The following is a 15414-nucleotide window of genomic DNA, read 5'->3' as shown; positions in this document are numbered from 1 at the left end:
AATATAGCTATATAACATGCTTATTATTCGACAATTGCAGCTTGATGATGTCCGTGCCATTATTTTGAAGGAGGAACCCACAGGCGGTTCCTTTTTGTGGCCCAACGTCGAGATCTTGACTACGTGGGCTGAAGAGTCCGCTGTGAGTTGGGTTGAAAGATCCCGCCTTCTAACAGCTCTATCCAATCACCGTTCTTGTATGTATAATACCGTGCTCTCATTGGTGGGAATATTGTCGGGTTTCGTACGAACTGGAAGCCGGAGGTGAAAGCCAAGGCGCTTTGCCGCCTGCAGCACGACGAGCCCGATATGTATAAAATGACTAAAAAGATTGTTAAGAATGAATAAGTCTGTATTAAAGTGATTGATTTACAATGCTCCCTAAGAAAAAAAATTACATAAAGTTCAATAAGGTTAGTTTGATGGCATTTTCAGATTTTTTCTTTATATCTAAAGACAGAACAGTATACTGTTAATACCTAAATATGTAAACTATATTTAAATATTAATTAACGTCCAACCTTAAATATATAATAAAATAATGTGTATTTGTTGATGAAAATGGATTCGACCTGTAAAAAGGGATGATCTCGCAGTGTCATAATAATCTTTCCAGATAACGTTGTAGATTACAGCCAACAGTTTGCACATGACTATCACTGACCCCAAAACATAATGAGCACAAAAATAGCGCTAAAGAACACAACCAGAATGCAGAGTGGTATCCTCCCTCTGATCTACTCGGCCCTTGACAGGGAAAGCAAATTAAATCAGACATGTTCAGAATTTGCAGCACAGTTCCTTTGTATTTTCTGCTCATTTTTTGAATCATGTGACAAAGTTCCCTTTTTGTGTTTTATCTTGACATTAAGCCGGAACAGCACAGCTTTCACGACTCTTTGAACATAGAGAAAATCATTTATTAGCCATAATCGAGTGGACTTTCTTTGCGTTGTGCATTATCTACACTGGTTTAATTTAATTTAAATGTGTCTTAATGGTTGTACATTTAAACTTACAGAAGGTTTCATTAAAAAATAACAGGTGTGGTGACATTTATGTGAGTCTGACAACTTCCTGAGAAACACAAGAAAATTTGCAGATCAGTGCTGTGTTGAAATACCCTTCAGCTCAATTATGACACAAAAGCCACACAAAGTACATTTTAATTATGATTTATTCATCATATTCCCTTTAGAAGCAGACACACAATTGGCTATCACAGGAAGACACAGTAGAACATCTGAACAGTTGATAGATTAATTCAAGTCTTGTGACGAGACTCATGAAATAAAATAACCTCCATCTTACATCTGATCAGTGAAACAAACCATGAAGGAGGAATTCATTTCCTACAGTTTGAACTTCTCAACAGTGTTTTATTAAATGTCCTTCAGTTCACAGCAGCAGAACTCTTTAGATCTCCACTTTGAATGTGAGAACTCCTCCCACCGTTAAACTGACTGCAAGTCAGAACTGGCTGATCTCCATTCAGCCCCCTTAGCCAGCCGATGTGTCCCTGCAGCACCGCAGAACACGGACCAGGAGCACGGGTGGAGAACACGGACCAGGAGCACGGGTGGAGAACACGGACCAGGAGCACGGGTGGAGAACACATTCATGCATTCACACCAACAGCCCACCTGCAACGCTGTTCTGATGGGAAGCTACAAAAATAGTTTATGGATGAAAGGAAATTCCCCCTCAACATGGCCTGGAGTACAAAATGGCTGAATTCAGGTTTTTTGGTTGTCCTATGAATGTAAATAAATTAGATAACCAGGATGACACCACCTTTTATCTGGAGATAATTAAATCATGTGAGGACGTAAGATAATCACATCAGTATCTCAGATCAATGGTTTAAAAAACAAACAGCAATGCACACACAAATATTACAAAGAAATATGATAATTAGTTCAGAACGAGTTAAACTGCTGACATGGAGGTCTTTTTCTTAAGATCATGTGGCATCAGAGTTCACAGCCTTTACAGAAACTGATCAAACATCTCTGCCCTCGTTGTAAACAGTTTTTTAATTAATGGATGATAATTTAAAGCTCTTTAAAGTGCAACGTTGCTCTGAGACGCTGCTTCTGTATTTGTACAGCATCTCGGGCTGTCCTCCAGTGCTTCTGACCTTTGACCCTCATTGTCCTCCAGTGTTGCAGTGACTGATTCCAACAGGCTCCCAGCCGACACCCCCGCGGGCTCATGTTCAGTGTTTCCTCCAGAGGATGTACGTGACGATGAGGACGAGGCCCGCCGACAGGCCCGCGATCACAAACTGGTGGATGGACAGGAGGTTCTCCAGCGTGTGGATCCTCTCCTCCATGGCGCTGGTGTGGAAGTAGTCGTAGACACCCGCCCCGATGCTCCACAGCACCCACGCCGCGTCCACCACCAGCGGCATGCTGGGAAGGAGATCAGCTCGTGTCCACGTCTGGAACGAGATCACATCACAGTCACAGAATCAGCTGGACTCCATCACGTCGGGGGGGGGGGGGGGTCACCACCTCTGCTTCTTTGTCAGCTTCAGTTTCTTCATGAAACATTGTGCAAAGACGGAAACATTGAATACTGTATTTTCCAGACTATAAGGAGCACTGGATTATAAGGCGCACCTTCAATGAATGGCCTTTTTTTTAAAAAATCATAAAGTACACTGGATTATAAGGCGCACTGGATTCAATGGTCTATTTTTAAACTTTCTTCATATACAAGGAGCATTGGATTATAAGAAATTGAGAAAATGTCAGGCTTGTAGGTGCGCCTTATAGCGGAAGACACTACGGGATTATTTGGCCGTGAGGGTTGAACTCACCCCATAGTTTCGGTGCATGACGTCATTAGTACATAACGACTTCGTAGCACGCCTACTTGGAATGAGCTTACCAAGTTATTAACTAATATAAAGCTAATACACTGATAAGTATTCGGTGTAACATGACTGTAAGCCCTGACTCGGCTAACAGGTCATCAGGAGGAGCTCCGGGCTAACGGAGGGTTAGCTTCTGACCTGCTAGCTTGGCTGATCTGTTTCCGGTAATCGAACACTATTACCTCCCGTTCTTTACTTACAGCGTTAAACCTGCAGAGGACACCAACCACCGCGTCATGAGCTGAATGACGGAACAACTGTCACGTCATGTCGGGGCGTCCGCGGATAACGGAGACGTGTCCCCACGTTTAGCTACTTGTGGCTACTTCCGGGTTTGAGCCACTGGCTCTACGGCGTCCATCGTGGACCAAACTTCATCCGGATTCTAACGCATTTCCTTAATTGACATCGAAATGGAAAGAGGCTCGATAAACCAGGGGACTAGAACCTGTAACCACCAACAAAACCCGGATGTTCGCCTGCATTCACAGTTCTGTTGCACCAGGTGTGTTTAACTTGTTTTGGTAATTTATTCGGTAATTGTGTCCGCTGTCGAGGCGGACGGAGAAGAACGAATCCTTGCGAGAATTTCCGCCAATCAAGAAGCGTTCAGTGTTACCGAACGACGGGGAGCGGGTTAAAGCAGGTTAACGTGTACTTATACATGTACTTATCTACAAATAATGATAATACGGCGGATTTGTATTGCCAGGCGCGGTGGCCAAGTGGTAAGGCGTCGGTCTCGTAAACCGAAGATCGCGGGTTCGAACCCCGTCCGTGCCTACGACCCCTTGACAACCCCCAGTTTTTCTTGTGTGAACGTACAATAAATAAGTAAATCAAGTACGCGACAAACATGTACGTACGTAATTTTACCGTGAGACTCCGGTCAATGTACAAGGTGAAATCATATTTGGTTTTTCACTGACATACAGTACAGAACCAGAATAAAGTCTAGTTGCATATCCCCTACAGTAGGTGGCAGTGGCGCGTTCACATCGACATCGAATGTGGCGCAAACTGGAAATAATAGAACATGCGCAGTGAGGATTTACACCAGCCTCTGGAGGTTGGTTTGTTCCATTGTCAGTTAACAAGGTTACACAAGAACTGGACAGAACTTTAAGATTTTTTTGGAAGAATTATACCCTCATATAATTTCAACCTTCCATGATTGTAAGCATTTCATCTGTTGGGTTGATTTTTCTTGTTTACGTTGATATTCTGTTGGAGCGACAGACACAGGTGTGATGTTGGAGCGACAGACACAGGTGTGATGTTGGAGCGACAGACACAGGTGTGATGTTGGAGCGACAGACACAGGTGTGACGTTGGAGTGACAGACACAGGTGTGATGTTGGAGCGACAGACACAGGTGTGACGTTGGAGTGACAGACACAGGTGTGATGTTGGAGTGACAGACACAGGTGTGATGTTGGAGCGGCAGACACAGGTGTGATGTTGGAGCGGCAGACACAGGTGTGATGTTGGAGCGGCAGACACAGGTGTGATGTTGGAGCGACAGACACAGGTGTGACGTTGGATTGACAGACACAGGTGTGATGTTGGAGTGACAGACACAGGTGTGACGTTGGATTGACAGACACAGGTGTGACGTTGGAGTGACAGACACAGGTGTGATGTTGGAGTGACAGACACAGGTGTGACGTTGGAGCGACAGACACAGGTGTGATGTTGGAGTGACAGACACAGGTGTGATGTTGGAGTGACAGACACAGGTGTGATGTTGGAGTGACAGACACAGGTGTGATGTTGGTGTGTCAGACACAGGTGTGATGTTGGAGTGACAGACACAGGTGTGATGTTGGAGTGACAGACACAGGTGTGATGTTGGTGTGTCAGACACAGGTGTGATGTTGGAGTGACAGACACAGGTGTGATGTTGGAGTGACAGACACAGGTGTGATGTTGGAGTGACAGACACAGGTGTGACGTTGCTTGTTTCCTTCCTTTATTGCATGACTTGACAAAATGATAACTCCAGCCCTGAGGAAGGGTCACGGTTACAGCTGGTGGTCGATGACCTCCACATTCCCGTTCATTTTTAACTGTGTTGTTTCCCAGTCAAAAACATTTCCTCTGGGAACTCTCTTCCCAGAGACTAAGTCTCGGACGGTGTTCTCTGGGAGGACATAGTCCCACATGTTGACGTCAAAGATCTCCCCAACAAAACTCTGCTTAGCGTCAAAATCACCCAAGTAAGAATCTGGATCTTGTCCAAGGATGACTTTGCCTCCGGGACGAATTGTGTGACCCTTCTTGTAAATTTTGGTCACGCTCTTCTTCCCGTCCATGTAGATGCCAGCAGCACCTGAGCTGGAGTCCCAGGTGACACACAGGTGGGTGTGGAGGGCACTGATCTCAGGGACTTGGAACATCACAGCAGCTCCACTCAGGTAGAAAGACAGTCTGGACACACAGGTAGAAGTTATCAAGTCACTTCAGTTCCATTCATGCAGCACCAAATCAAAACAGAAAGTCTGTCAAGGTAGAGGACGAGTTCTAGACCATCTTCATTCTGTGGAGAGTCAGTGACTAGTACTGGTAGTCCTCAACATACGATCATTCAACTTACAAACATTGTTAGATACAAGCACGCTTCACCGTTTCCGACTATCGTCCTGCAGTTCCCCTTTCTGCCACACCCCCCACGGAGGCAGCAGCACTGCGTTCATGCAGTTCCAACACCCCCCCCCTTTCCACTTGTTGTTGTTTGTTGTTGTCTCTGTTAGCATCCCAGAGCGCCAGGCTTCCCACCGTGGATACTTTACCGTTCATCATGGATGATAAAGCAGCAGCTAGTGAAGACAGTGGTAGTGGTGAACACCTCACTGATGACAAGTCTGACTCTGACCCACAATAACTCCTCCCTCCTCTTCCTTCTCTCTAAAGGTAAGCTACATGCTACATGCTACAGTAGCTACAGTGGATCACCAACAGGGACTCTCACTGTTGTTGTTGATGATCTTCAAAACTGGTGGAGAGTTCCTTGAAGTGTTTTTCTTCTTCTTCTCCTCAAAGATTAAATTATCAGGATTTAAGTTTACCATGAAGTAATCTGGATTAGAGCAATCACATGATTCACGAGTGACTCTTAATGGTAGATATTAGAACTATACGTACGTATTTTAATATGATTACAGTACATGTTTTTATTCTGCTTTATTGTGCAGCAATATGATATTATGATCTTTTAGTGATTTTGTAATAATTTTAGAGTCCAGTATTTGTGGTGGACAGACGTAAAGTTCAGTGAAATGAAGTATTTTTTAAAAAAATCCGACCCATAATCACATGGACTGAACTCCAAATGAACTGAACCTTTATTTTATTTATTATGTGGTGTTTTAATGTCCTCTAATTGTTTCTGGTCAGTTTTAGGGAATAGTACTTTAGTATTTGGAGTAGTAATGACATTTAAATGACCTGAAATGGTGATTATAGATTGAAATTTAATAAATAACGACTTACTAACAATTCAGCTTATGAACAACCTCTCTTAACCGATTGTGTTCGTATGTTGAGGACTGCTTGTACAGGTAGTAATGTGTTGTATTAGCAGTAGCAGTATAGGTCTGTCCTAGAGCGTCAGTGGTTCTACCTGCCGTCCAGTTCACGCCACACGTTCAGCTCGTCGTAGTCTCCAGTCCGGTACGCGAACAGGATGATCTCACGCTCGCCGGTGAGCTCAGTGGCCAGTCGCATGCAAAGAGTGAACGCCCTCATGTTCAGGGGCTTCTGAGGGACCAGTTCAACATAACTGTTACTGGTCTCAGCTGGGAACACCAGCGACTTGATGGTGACACCACCTGACAAACAAGGACAGAGATCACAGATCAAAGACCACATATGACTTAGATGCTGTCAGACATTCACATAAAGACACTGATCTGCATTCAGTCACCTGTGGTCATCACCATGGAGGTGGCGATGAGGAAACCGATGGCTGAGAGTCTCATTTTGTCCTGGGAGAACCTGCATGAAGTTTGACATTCTCTTCAGCACACATTTTCACATGTCACACAATAAATTTAGACAGAAAAACAATGAGAGCTGTATGCCTACCGTGTTGCTGCAACAGAACTTCTGCAGACTAGAACACACTTTTATATGCAACCCAAAGGTCTTAGAATCGTTGTTGTGTAATATGTACATATGGGGTTGCACTATTTGGGCAGTTATGTCAAATTCCAGTATAGACAGTATATAGCTGAGTAAATAAAAGTTGTGACATTCTCCATCAAACTTCACTGGAGTGGAGGAAGGTGATCGACCTTTAAGCAGTGATCTGTTGTGGTTGCACCAAGTCACATGTCTAGAGCCTGTTTAGAGACTTTATCAGTAACTTTAGAGATTCAGCAAGAAGACATCATCAGCAGTATCACGTCCTGGAAACCAAGTTTATGTTATTTCACTCGACTGAACATCTGTCTGCCACAAAAACTGGACTCTAAGATCACTAGAAAATGGTTAAAAGTACATAACATCGATAAATAAGAATAAAAACATACAATCATATTCACTTCATTGTTTGATTCAGATTGGATTACGGTACACTTTTGCTCCTTATAATTTAAACCTTGAGGAGAAGAAGAGAACACTTCACAGAACTGTCCACCACTATATAAGATCATCAACTAAACAGTCAGTTAGCTGTCGATGTTGATGATCCACTGTACGCCATGTCTTTTAACGTTGAAAGCCAACGCTGCCTGCCTGATTTTCATCTAAAGGTGCTGCAAGGTTCTGGTGCTTACACTGATTCTGCCTGCAACAATAAGGTTGGTGTTGGTGCCAGTCCACACTGAATACTGTGGCCAGCACTGATGAGCTACAGCCACCTCCCGGTCTCCCAAGCCAAATATGGACCAGTGATTCTCAAATAGTGGGGCGCACCCTCCAAGGGGTCGCGATGAGATGCATTAGGGGGCACGGGTTATAACAAAAAATGTGCATGGTGAAACTACCGTTTGCTTTTTCACTGACATACCTGAATGAAGTGTAATAGCACATCCGCTACAGTAGGTGGCAGTGACGCATTCACATCTACATGTAAGATGGCATTAATTAATAGAGCGTACACAGGGAGGACTTACTCCTCTGCTATCGTGTAAATATAGGTTTGCTTTTGAACAAATGTGCATCTTCACGATCTTTTACCACCTTTTTCTACGTCATATTTTAGACTGTTACAAAACACATAAATCTCTCATTGGACCACCATGAAACTTCTGAGGTAGTTTTATATGTCAATAGAGATTGTGGTTATTTATAAGGGATTTTCTGATGCCACCCTACTTTGTTCCTACTGTTATAATATATAATTTCAATAAGGTTTAACTTTCCATGATTGTAAGCATTTCATCTGTTGGGTTGATTTTTCTTGTTTACGTCGATATTCTGTTGGAGTGACAGACACAGGTGTGATGTTGGAGTGACAGACACAGGTGTGATGTTGGAGTGACAGACACAGGTGTGATGTTGGAGTGACAGACACAGGTGTGATGTTGGAGTGACAGACACAGGTGTGATGTTGGAGTGACAGACACAGGTGTGACGTTGCTTGTTTCCTTCCTTTATTGCATGACTTGACAAAATGATAACTCCAGCCCTGAGGAAGAGTCACGGTTACAGCTGGTGGTCGATGACCTCCACATTCCCGTTCAGTTTAATCTGTGTTGTTTCCCAGTCAAAAACATTTCCTCTGGGAACTCTCTTCCCAGAGACTAAGTCTCGGACGGTGTTCTCTGGGAGGACATAGTCCCACATGTTGACGTCAAAGATCTCCCCAACAAAACTCTGCTTAGCGTCAAAATCACCCAAGTAAGAATCTGGATCTTGTCCAAGGATGACTTTGCCTCCGGGACGAATTGTGTGACCCTTCTTGTAAATTTTGGTCACGCTCTTCTTCCCGTCCATGTAGACGCCAGCAGCACCTGAGCTGGAGTCCCAGGTGACACACAGGTGGGTGTGGAGGGCACTGATCTCAGGGACTTGGAACATCACACCTGCTCCACTCAGGTAGAAAGACAGTCTGGACACACAAGTAAAAGTCACTTCAATTCTGTCAAGGTAAAGGAAGAGTTCTAGACCATCTTTATTCTGTGGAGAGTATTTAACGTCAGCGGTTCTACCTGCCGTCCAGTTCACGCCACACGTTCAGCTCGTCGTAGTTTCCAGTCCGGTACGCAAACAGGATGATCTCACGCTCGCCGGTGAGCTCAGTGGCCAGTCGCATGCAAAGAGTGAACGCCCTCATGTTCAGGGGCTTCTGAGGGACCAGTTCAACATAACTGTTACTGGTCTCAGCTGGGAACACCAGCGACTTGATGGTGACACCACCTGACAAACAAGGACAGAGATCACAGATCAAAGACCACATATGACTTAGATGCTGTCAGACATTCACATAAAGACACTGATCTGCATTCAGTCACCTGTGGTCATCACCATGGAGGTGGCGATGAGGAAACCGATGGCTGAGAGTCTCATTTTGTCCTGGGAGAACCTGCATGAAGTTTGACATTCTCTTCAGCACACATTTTCACATGTCACACAATAAATTTAGACAGAAAAACAATGAGAGCTGTATGCCTACCGTGTTGCTGCAACAGAACTTCTGCAGACTAGAACACACTTTTATATGCAACCCAAAGGTCTTAGAATCATTGTTGTGTAATATGTACATATGATGTTGCACTATTTGGACAGTAGATTTATGTTCGTGTCCAGATTAGACAAAATATAGCTGAGTAAATAAAAATTGTGACATTCTCTAAACATTCTCCATCAACATTCAGTGGGGTAAAGCAGACTAAAAATAACATAAATAGAGGAGGAAGGTGATCGACCTTTAAAGAATGATCTGTTCTGGTTGCATTGACAGTTGTGTGTAAAGTGGCCATGAAAACACTAATTTTACATTATTTACATTTTCTAAAGAGAGTGGGAAGAAATCAACTAATTTAAAAATAAACTTAGCATTATAAATTACTCATTAATTATCTTTTTATATCATTCTGATGTAGTAACTCGTGTGTCAGGGAAATAATACATTTAACTGTGTCATTCAATTTTTTATAAACATATTGGATTTCTATATTTCTCTGTAGGGTAGCTTTCTGTCGTCTTGTGGGGTGTGGTAGGGCCCATCGGTGGCTAACGGAGCCCTACTGAGGTCTGAGGAAAAGTTGTGCAAGTCTTGGTTCACACTGGGTGATAAGTCCAAATGTATGAATGGAAACGAGTATAAAGTAAAACGAAACATCCTGAAAGATTCAGTATTTAATGGACGAATGAAATGAAATGTAATGAATAAACAAACTTCATGTTTTACAGCCATTTAAAAACTTTACTGAGAAAACGTAGTTACAGTCAGCTGTTTCGCCCCCTGCTGGCTGTCGGTAGAACTATTTCCTGAAAGAGGCGGGCTCTAGCACCGGAAGAGATGTGCAACGAGCTTCCGGAAACATGGCGGAGCCAGACAACACAGACGTCCAGGATGAGTTCTTTAATGAAGTATTAAGGTGTGTTTGTGTGGTTACCGTCTCCGTGTCGACGTAGAGCCGTGATTGGTGGACGGCTCGTGTGTGTGAGTGTGTGTGTGTGTGTGTGTGTGTGAGTGTGTGTGAGTGGAAGATGAAGATGGTCAAAGTAAGAGCGTCTGATGCTAACGGTCTGGTGCTAACGGTCTGATGCTAACGGTCTGGTGCTAACGGTCTGATGCTAACGGTCTGGTGCTAACAGTCTGGTGCTAACGGTCTGGTGCTAACAGTCTGATGCTAACGGTCTGGTGCTAACAGTCTGGTGCTAACGGTCTGGTGCTAACGGTCTGGTGCTAACGGTCTGGTGCTAACAGTCTGATGCTAACGGTCTGGTGCTAACGGTCTGGTGCTAACGGTCTGATGCTAAACGTAACTTGAACACATAGATTCATGTTTCACGTCATGTTAAACGACTCAGAAAACAGAGTAAATGAAAGAAAAACGTCTCTGGACTCAGTGTCCTGAGGCAGAGAGTTCTCCATCACGATTAAAGCCAACATTGGACGCTTCTGTACAACAAATATAAACATGAAGACTTTATATGGAGAATTAAAAAGCTGATGATTATTAAAATGTTAATAACAAGGAAATATAAAACAATTACAACTTTAATAAACTATCACAGTTATTGATAGATCTTTATCTGATAAGCTTTTTAAAGGTCGTGGTCGTGAATCTGAGCTGGTGATTGTTTCCTCTCACACCAACTCCTCCAGTTCTAAATTCAACCTGATTCATGTGGGGGTGGAACCTGAACGATTCAACATCTTTCAGTTCATTTTTTCATTTTTCATTTGAATCCACGTTCAACACGCGTCTGTCCTGCAGTCCTTCTGAGCTGTTTGAGGCTCGATCCCGGAGCCATAAGATCCCGGTCCGAGGCCAGAAGGAGTTCTTCCCCGACGGCTCGGAGGAGCAGCGCCAGCGTGTGGAGGAGAGCCTGAAGGAGCACTGGAGCCTGGTGTCGGAGGAGCGGGTGGAGCGCCAGTGAGTAGACACGCATGGGGGGGGGGCGTGTGCAGTGCTGTGGAACGATTAGGTATGAATGCTTTACAAACTGTAAAAATGTAGACTTTTATTTTTTGTTTAAATGAGTGAAAGACGTGCAAAGAAAAATCTATATCAAATCAATGTGATGTGATTTTGGATAGGATGTCATTGACCCCGCCTCCCAGAGGTGTGTTTATTCTGAGGTGCAATGACACTGATTTGGAGCGCCGGAGGAGCCAGGACCAATCCAGACGCTCACGCCAGTTGTGTAACCACCTGAGCGTTCCGATCAGAGTCCAGTTTCATGAGGACTCACAACTTTATTACCTGACCTGACCCTGTTTCTCTGACCCGTGTACCAACATGAACCCCAGCAGAACGCCACCCCAACCCCTAAACCTAACCCCAACCCTAACCCCTAAACCTAAGCCTAACCCCTAAACCTAACCCCTAAACCTAGCCCCAACCCTAACCCCTAAACCTAACCCTAACCCCTAAACCTAACCCCTAAACCTAGCCCCAACCCTAACCCCTAAACCTAAGCCTAACCCCTAAACCTAGCCCCAACCCTAACCCTAACTGTAACCCTAACCCACAAACCTGAGCAGGAAGCGTCCTGAGCAGGAAGCGTCCTGAGCAGGAAGCGTCCTGAGCAGGAAGCGTCCTGAGCAGGAAGCGTCCTGAGCAGGAAGCGTCCTGAGCAGGAAGCGTCCTGAGGTGAACCCCGTCTGTTTGCTGTGGTTGCAGAGGGAACCTGGTGAAGGCCACGTGGATTCCGAGTGAACAGATCGTGGAGCTTCAGTCTCCAGCCGTGAGTCTCCATCACCAATCTGAGTGCTAGCCCCGCCCCCCAGGTCAGCTGGTTTTGACCTTGTGATTCCACACAGGGAAAGTTCTGGCAGACGATGGGCTTCTCTGCTGACGGCAAGCAGAGACTGCTGCCTGAGGAGGCGCTCTACCTGATGGAGTGTGTGAGTGTGTGTCTCCTGCCTCTGCTGACGCAGACCCAGTGTGAGGCCATGATGATGATGATGATGATGATGTCATCATCAGGGGAACCTGCAGGTGTTCTACCAGGAGCTGCCCCTGTCCATCCAGGACGGCTATGAGAACTTCCTGTCGGGCGGCGGCGTGAGCCTGCAGCAGTACCAGGTAGGAGGCTGCTCACCTGAACGGCTGCTCACCTGAACGGCTGCTGCACCTGAACGGCTGCTGCACCTGAACGGCTGTCTGCTTCACGCAGGTGTTCGGACATCTGAAGAGGCTCGGCTACGTGGTGCGCAGGTTCGATCCCAGGTAACGGGATCCTGACACAAACACACCTACAGTATGTTTCACTCTAAGGCTCAATGGATTATAAGGCGCATAGAATAAAACCTTTAGTGGCTGTAGTTGCATTATCCATCCACTAGATGGAGCCGGGGCCACTATTTCAACGAGGTCATGCTGAGCCTCGGCAATGCTCATCATGACCTCGTTGTTAGCTAACATGTTAGCTAACATGTTAGCTTCCGTGGCGCCTCAGACATGTAAACAGTTGTTTACTTTTATAAACTGAAACCACGGACAGGAAGGCTTTTGATGGTCGGATCATTTATTTGTGAATAAACAACTACGTTCCTCTTCCAGTCTGGAGCCGACGCCCTATGAGAGGCAGCTCAACCTCCCGCCGTCACGTGACCGAGCAGGGGGCGGGCTGAAGAGGAAGCGCAGCGCCAGCCCCCCCACCCCGCCCAGCAGTCGCGCTGAAGGAGGAGGAGGAGCCACAGCTGATAGGACGGAGGAGGAAGGCCGATGTGAAGATGAGGAGGGTGAACGCCCTCCGGAGCTGCACCCGGGTTCGTCCTCAGAGGCCCCCCCTGCAGCTGGGGGGGCGGGCGGAGGCAGGTCATGGTGGACGCCGGACGTCCCCGTCAGCCAATCAGTGCACCGGGCCAGCCCCCGTGTCCGCAGCTGGAACTTCAACACCACCCCGTTCCCCGACGTGGGCTGCAGGACACCAGCGTCCGCCAGGCTGCCCCGCCCAGACCCCGCCCTGCTCCCCCGGGGCGTGGTGGTGGGGGTGTGCCTCGTGGCTCGCTGGAGGGGGAGCGTCAACCAGCGGCAGGTGGGGCTGTCCAAGAAGGAGTGGAACAAGATGAAGAGGTGCCCCCTGAAGGGCCTCAAGAACAACCAAGAGGTGTGTGGGCGGAGCCCGCCAAAACCGCCAATGCTAACGGGACGCTAACGCTAACGGGTTCTGTTGAAGGTCTGGAAGTGCAGAAGCTGGGCGGAGTACCGGGCCGTTATGGCGCGGCGGCGGAAGAAGGCCCGACCAGCGCACCTGTGGAACCGGATTGTCACCCCCCTATATGACCCGAGTCAACCCCTCCCCACAGGTGAGACCAGGTGGGACCCGGGCCCGGGTGGAGTCCAGTTCCAGGCGGGACCCGGTTCCTGGATGCCTCTTACGTCCGTCTGTGTTCCAGGGGAGCTGCTGGAGAAGATCAGCGTGGTGAAGCCCACACACCTGCTGGAGGGGGCGACCAGGTACCTCCTCGTGCGTCCCGTGTGTTCACCAGATGATGGTGGTGATGATGATGGTGGTGATGAAGATGGTGATGATGATGATGATGATGGTGGTGATGATGATGATGATGATGGTGGTGATGATGATGATGATGGTGATGATGATGATGGTGATGATGTTGATGATGATGGTGATGATGGTGATGTTGATGGTGATGATGATGATGATGATGATGGTGATGATGATGATGGTGGTGGTGATGATGGTGATGATGGTGATGATGATGATGGTGGTGGTGATGATGGTGATGATGATGATGATGATGGTGGTGATGATGATGATGGTGGTGATGATGATGGTGGTTGTGATGATGGTGATGATGATGATGGTGGTGATGATGATGATGGTGGTGATGGTGATGATGGTGGTGATGATGATCTTTTGTCCGTCCAGCATTCAGGCGTCGGATGAATGGAGGATCTGTTTCGATGTTTACCAGCCGGATTCGGTGTCCGACTTCAAGAAGAGCAACCCAGGGAAACCCTACACCCGCATGTGTGTGTGCAGGTACGCGCACACACACACACCACACACACACACACACACCACACACACACACACACACACACACTGTTTGTTGAAGCTCGGCTTTCACCTGCTGATCAGCTGACGTGAGACGCTGACGCTCCGTCTGTGATTAATTAAACCGCCGTCGATGAGGGATGCAGGCGCAGGAAGTGATGTCATGACCACTTCCTCTCTGACCCCCAGCTTTGACGGGCCCGTCCCGGACCTGCGGGCGATGAAGCAGCTGACCCACCGGAGCGGCGACGTCCCGCTGGCGTTCGCTGTGGTCGACCGCGGAGACGTGTCCTTCTACACCTTCAAGGAGTTCCAGCTGCCCAGAGACGTGTTCCCCCCTCCGGACGGAACTGGGACCGCTAAGGATTATGGGTCGGACGGCGTCTGACATTAAGGACGATGGTTCGTCTTGTCGTTCGTCCGGGGGGGTGGCGGTGTTGTGACTTTTGGAAGATCGTTTGGTGACGGAACGCGTTTGTCGCCCCGTGTTCTGATGGGGGGGTCGGTTGGTTTTAATGAAAACGTGTTTTTGTACTAATTAAAGGTTTTTTTGTTTAGCAATGCAGACTCTCTGGATCAGATGTCAGGTTATTAAAGGTCAGGGGGCGTGGCCTCTGGTCTGTTGACCTTCTGCTTTGTCATCACGTCTTTCTTCTTCTGTTTTATTATTCCTGTGGGTCAATATTGACCCGCGTTCTGGTTCACAGGACCGTGTTCCCCTCCCGACCCGCGGGTGTGAGTGGAAACAACTCCTGTTTGAACAGAAAGACCAGAAGAAGGAATCAGAGAATGAACCGGGGGGGTTAAGTTCAGGTAAAGGTCACCAGAGGTCAGGCGTGTCCTGACGGGACGCCCACGGGGAACTGGAGGACTTCCTCCCATCACGC

The 15414-nt window shown here is 46.8% G+C and overlaps 3 protein-coding genes, 1 long non-coding RNA gene and 1 other non-coding gene across 8 annotated transcripts; 2 read left to right on the top strand and 3 right to left on the bottom strand.

Annotated features, from left to right (window-relative positions):
• Nucleotides 1-1850: 1850 nt before the first annotated feature.
• Nucleotides 1851-3220, bottom strand: LOC137610207 (uncharacterized). The gene is made up of 2 exons (XR_011038436.1): nt 3082-3220; nt 1851-2443 (listed from the first exon to the last, which is right to left on the bottom strand). It is a non-coding gene; the product is annotated as an uncharacterized lncRNA (long non-coding RNA).
• tsen54 (TSEN54 tRNA splicing endonuclease subunit) lies at nt 3167-15373 on the top strand. 4 transcript variants are annotated; one of them, XM_068337686.1, is made up of 11 exons: nt 3167-3386; nt 11275-11433; nt 12184-12247; nt 12324-12407; nt 12490-12588; nt 12680-12732; nt 13066-13615; nt 13685-13965; nt 14399-14512; nt 14717-14929; nt 15235-15373. In XM_068337686.1, exons 1-10 carry the CDS (start codon nt 3295-3297, stop codon nt 14913-14915), a joined length of 1695 nt encoding a protein of 564 aa, XP_068193787.1. In that variant the 5' UTR covers nt 3167-3294; the 3' UTR covers nt 14916-14929; nt 15235-15373. The 4 variants fall into 4 exon arrangements, with proteins under 4 accessions (XP_068193787.1, XP_068193789.1, XP_068193788.1 ...); XM_068337688.1 differs by lacking the exon at nt 15235-15373 and having other exon boundaries at nt 13685-13814; nt 13905-13965; nt 14717-14916; XM_068337689.1 differs by lacking the exons at nt 3167-3386; nt 15235-15373 and adding an exon at nt 10236-10428 and having other exon boundaries at nt 13685-13814; nt 13905-13965; nt 14717-14916.
• trnat-cgu (transfer RNA threonine (anticodon CGU)) lies at nt 3593-3664 on the top strand. The gene has a single exon. It is a non-coding gene; the product is annotated as a tRNA-Thr (tRNA).
• LOC137610206 (C-reactive protein-like) lies at nt 4832-6997 on the bottom strand. Its single transcript, XM_068337695.1, has 4 exons — nt 6968-6997; nt 6807-6877; nt 6504-6711; nt 4832-5311 (listed from the first exon to the last, which is right to left on the bottom strand). Exons 2-4 carry the CDS (start codon nt 6859-6861, stop codon nt 4906-4908), a joined length of 669 nt encoding a protein of 222 aa, XP_068193796.1. The 5' UTR covers nt 6862-6877; nt 6968-6997; the 3' UTR covers nt 4832-4905.
• On the bottom strand, nt 8457-9546 carry LOC137610205 (C-reactive protein-like). The gene is made up of 4 exons (XM_068337694.1): nt 9501-9546; nt 9340-9410; nt 9037-9244; nt 8457-8936 (listed from the first exon to the last, which is right to left on the bottom strand). The coding sequence occupies exons 2-4, from the start codon at nt 9392-9394 to the stop codon at nt 8531-8533; spliced, it is 669 nt and encodes a 222-aa protein (XP_068193795.1). The 5' UTR covers nt 9395-9410; nt 9501-9546; the 3' UTR covers nt 8457-8530.
• Nucleotides 15374-15414: the final 41 nt, after the last annotated feature.

Source organism: Antennarius striatus, chromosome 16 (assembly GCF_040054535.1).
Source record: "Antennarius striatus isolate MH-2024 chromosome 16, ASM4005453v1, whole genome shotgun sequence".
Classification (NCBI taxonomy): domain Eukaryota; kingdom Metazoa; phylum Chordata; class Actinopteri; order Lophiiformes; family Antennariidae; genus Antennarius; species Antennarius striatus.
Note: the sequence above shows the minus strand (reverse complement) of the source record. Positions and strands in the feature narration are given on the sequence as shown.

What these genes read in the sequence shown, in the direction of transcription:
- tsen54 (XM_068337686.1), top strand. Translation starts at nt 3,295, where the DNA reads ATGGAAAGAGGCTCGATAAACCAGGGGACTAGAACCTGTAACCACCAA. An exon ending in GAGGAGCGGGTGGAGCGCCA is followed by an intron (nt 11,434 to 12,183) that starts GTGAGTAGACAC and finishes CTGTGGTTGCAG; the next exon opens with AGGGAACCTGGTGAAGGCCA. An exon ending in GCCTCAAGAACAACCAAGAG is followed by an intron (nt 13,616 to 13,684) that starts GTGTGTGGGCGG and finishes GTTCTGTTGAAG; the next exon opens with GTCTGGAAGTGCAGAAGCTG.
- LOC137610206 (XM_068337695.1), bottom strand. Translation starts at nt 6,861, where the DNA reads ATGAGACTCTCAGCCATCGGTTTCCTCATCGCCACCTCCATGGTGATG. An exon ending in CTCCATGGTGATGACCACAG is followed by an intron (nt 6,712 to 6,806) that starts GTGACTGAATGC and finishes CTTGTTTGTCAG; the next exon opens with GTGGTGTCACCATCAAGTCG. An exon ending in TGGCGTGAACTGGACGGCAG is followed by an intron (nt 5,312 to 6,503) that starts GTAGAACCACTG and finishes CTGTGTGTCCAG; the next exon opens with ACTGTCTTTCTACCTGAGTG.
- LOC137610205 (XM_068337694.1), bottom strand. Translation starts at nt 9,394, where the DNA reads ATGAGACTCTCAGCCATCGGTTTCCTCATCGCCACCTCCATGGTGATG. An exon ending in CTCCATGGTGATGACCACAG is followed by an intron (nt 9,245 to 9,339) that starts GTGACTGAATGC and finishes CTTGTTTGTCAG; the next exon opens with GTGGTGTCACCATCAAGTCG. An exon ending in TGGCGTGAACTGGACGGCAG is followed by an intron (nt 8,937 to 9,036) that starts GTAGAACCGCTG and finishes TTGTGTGTCCAG; the next exon opens with ACTGTCTTTCTACCTGAGTG.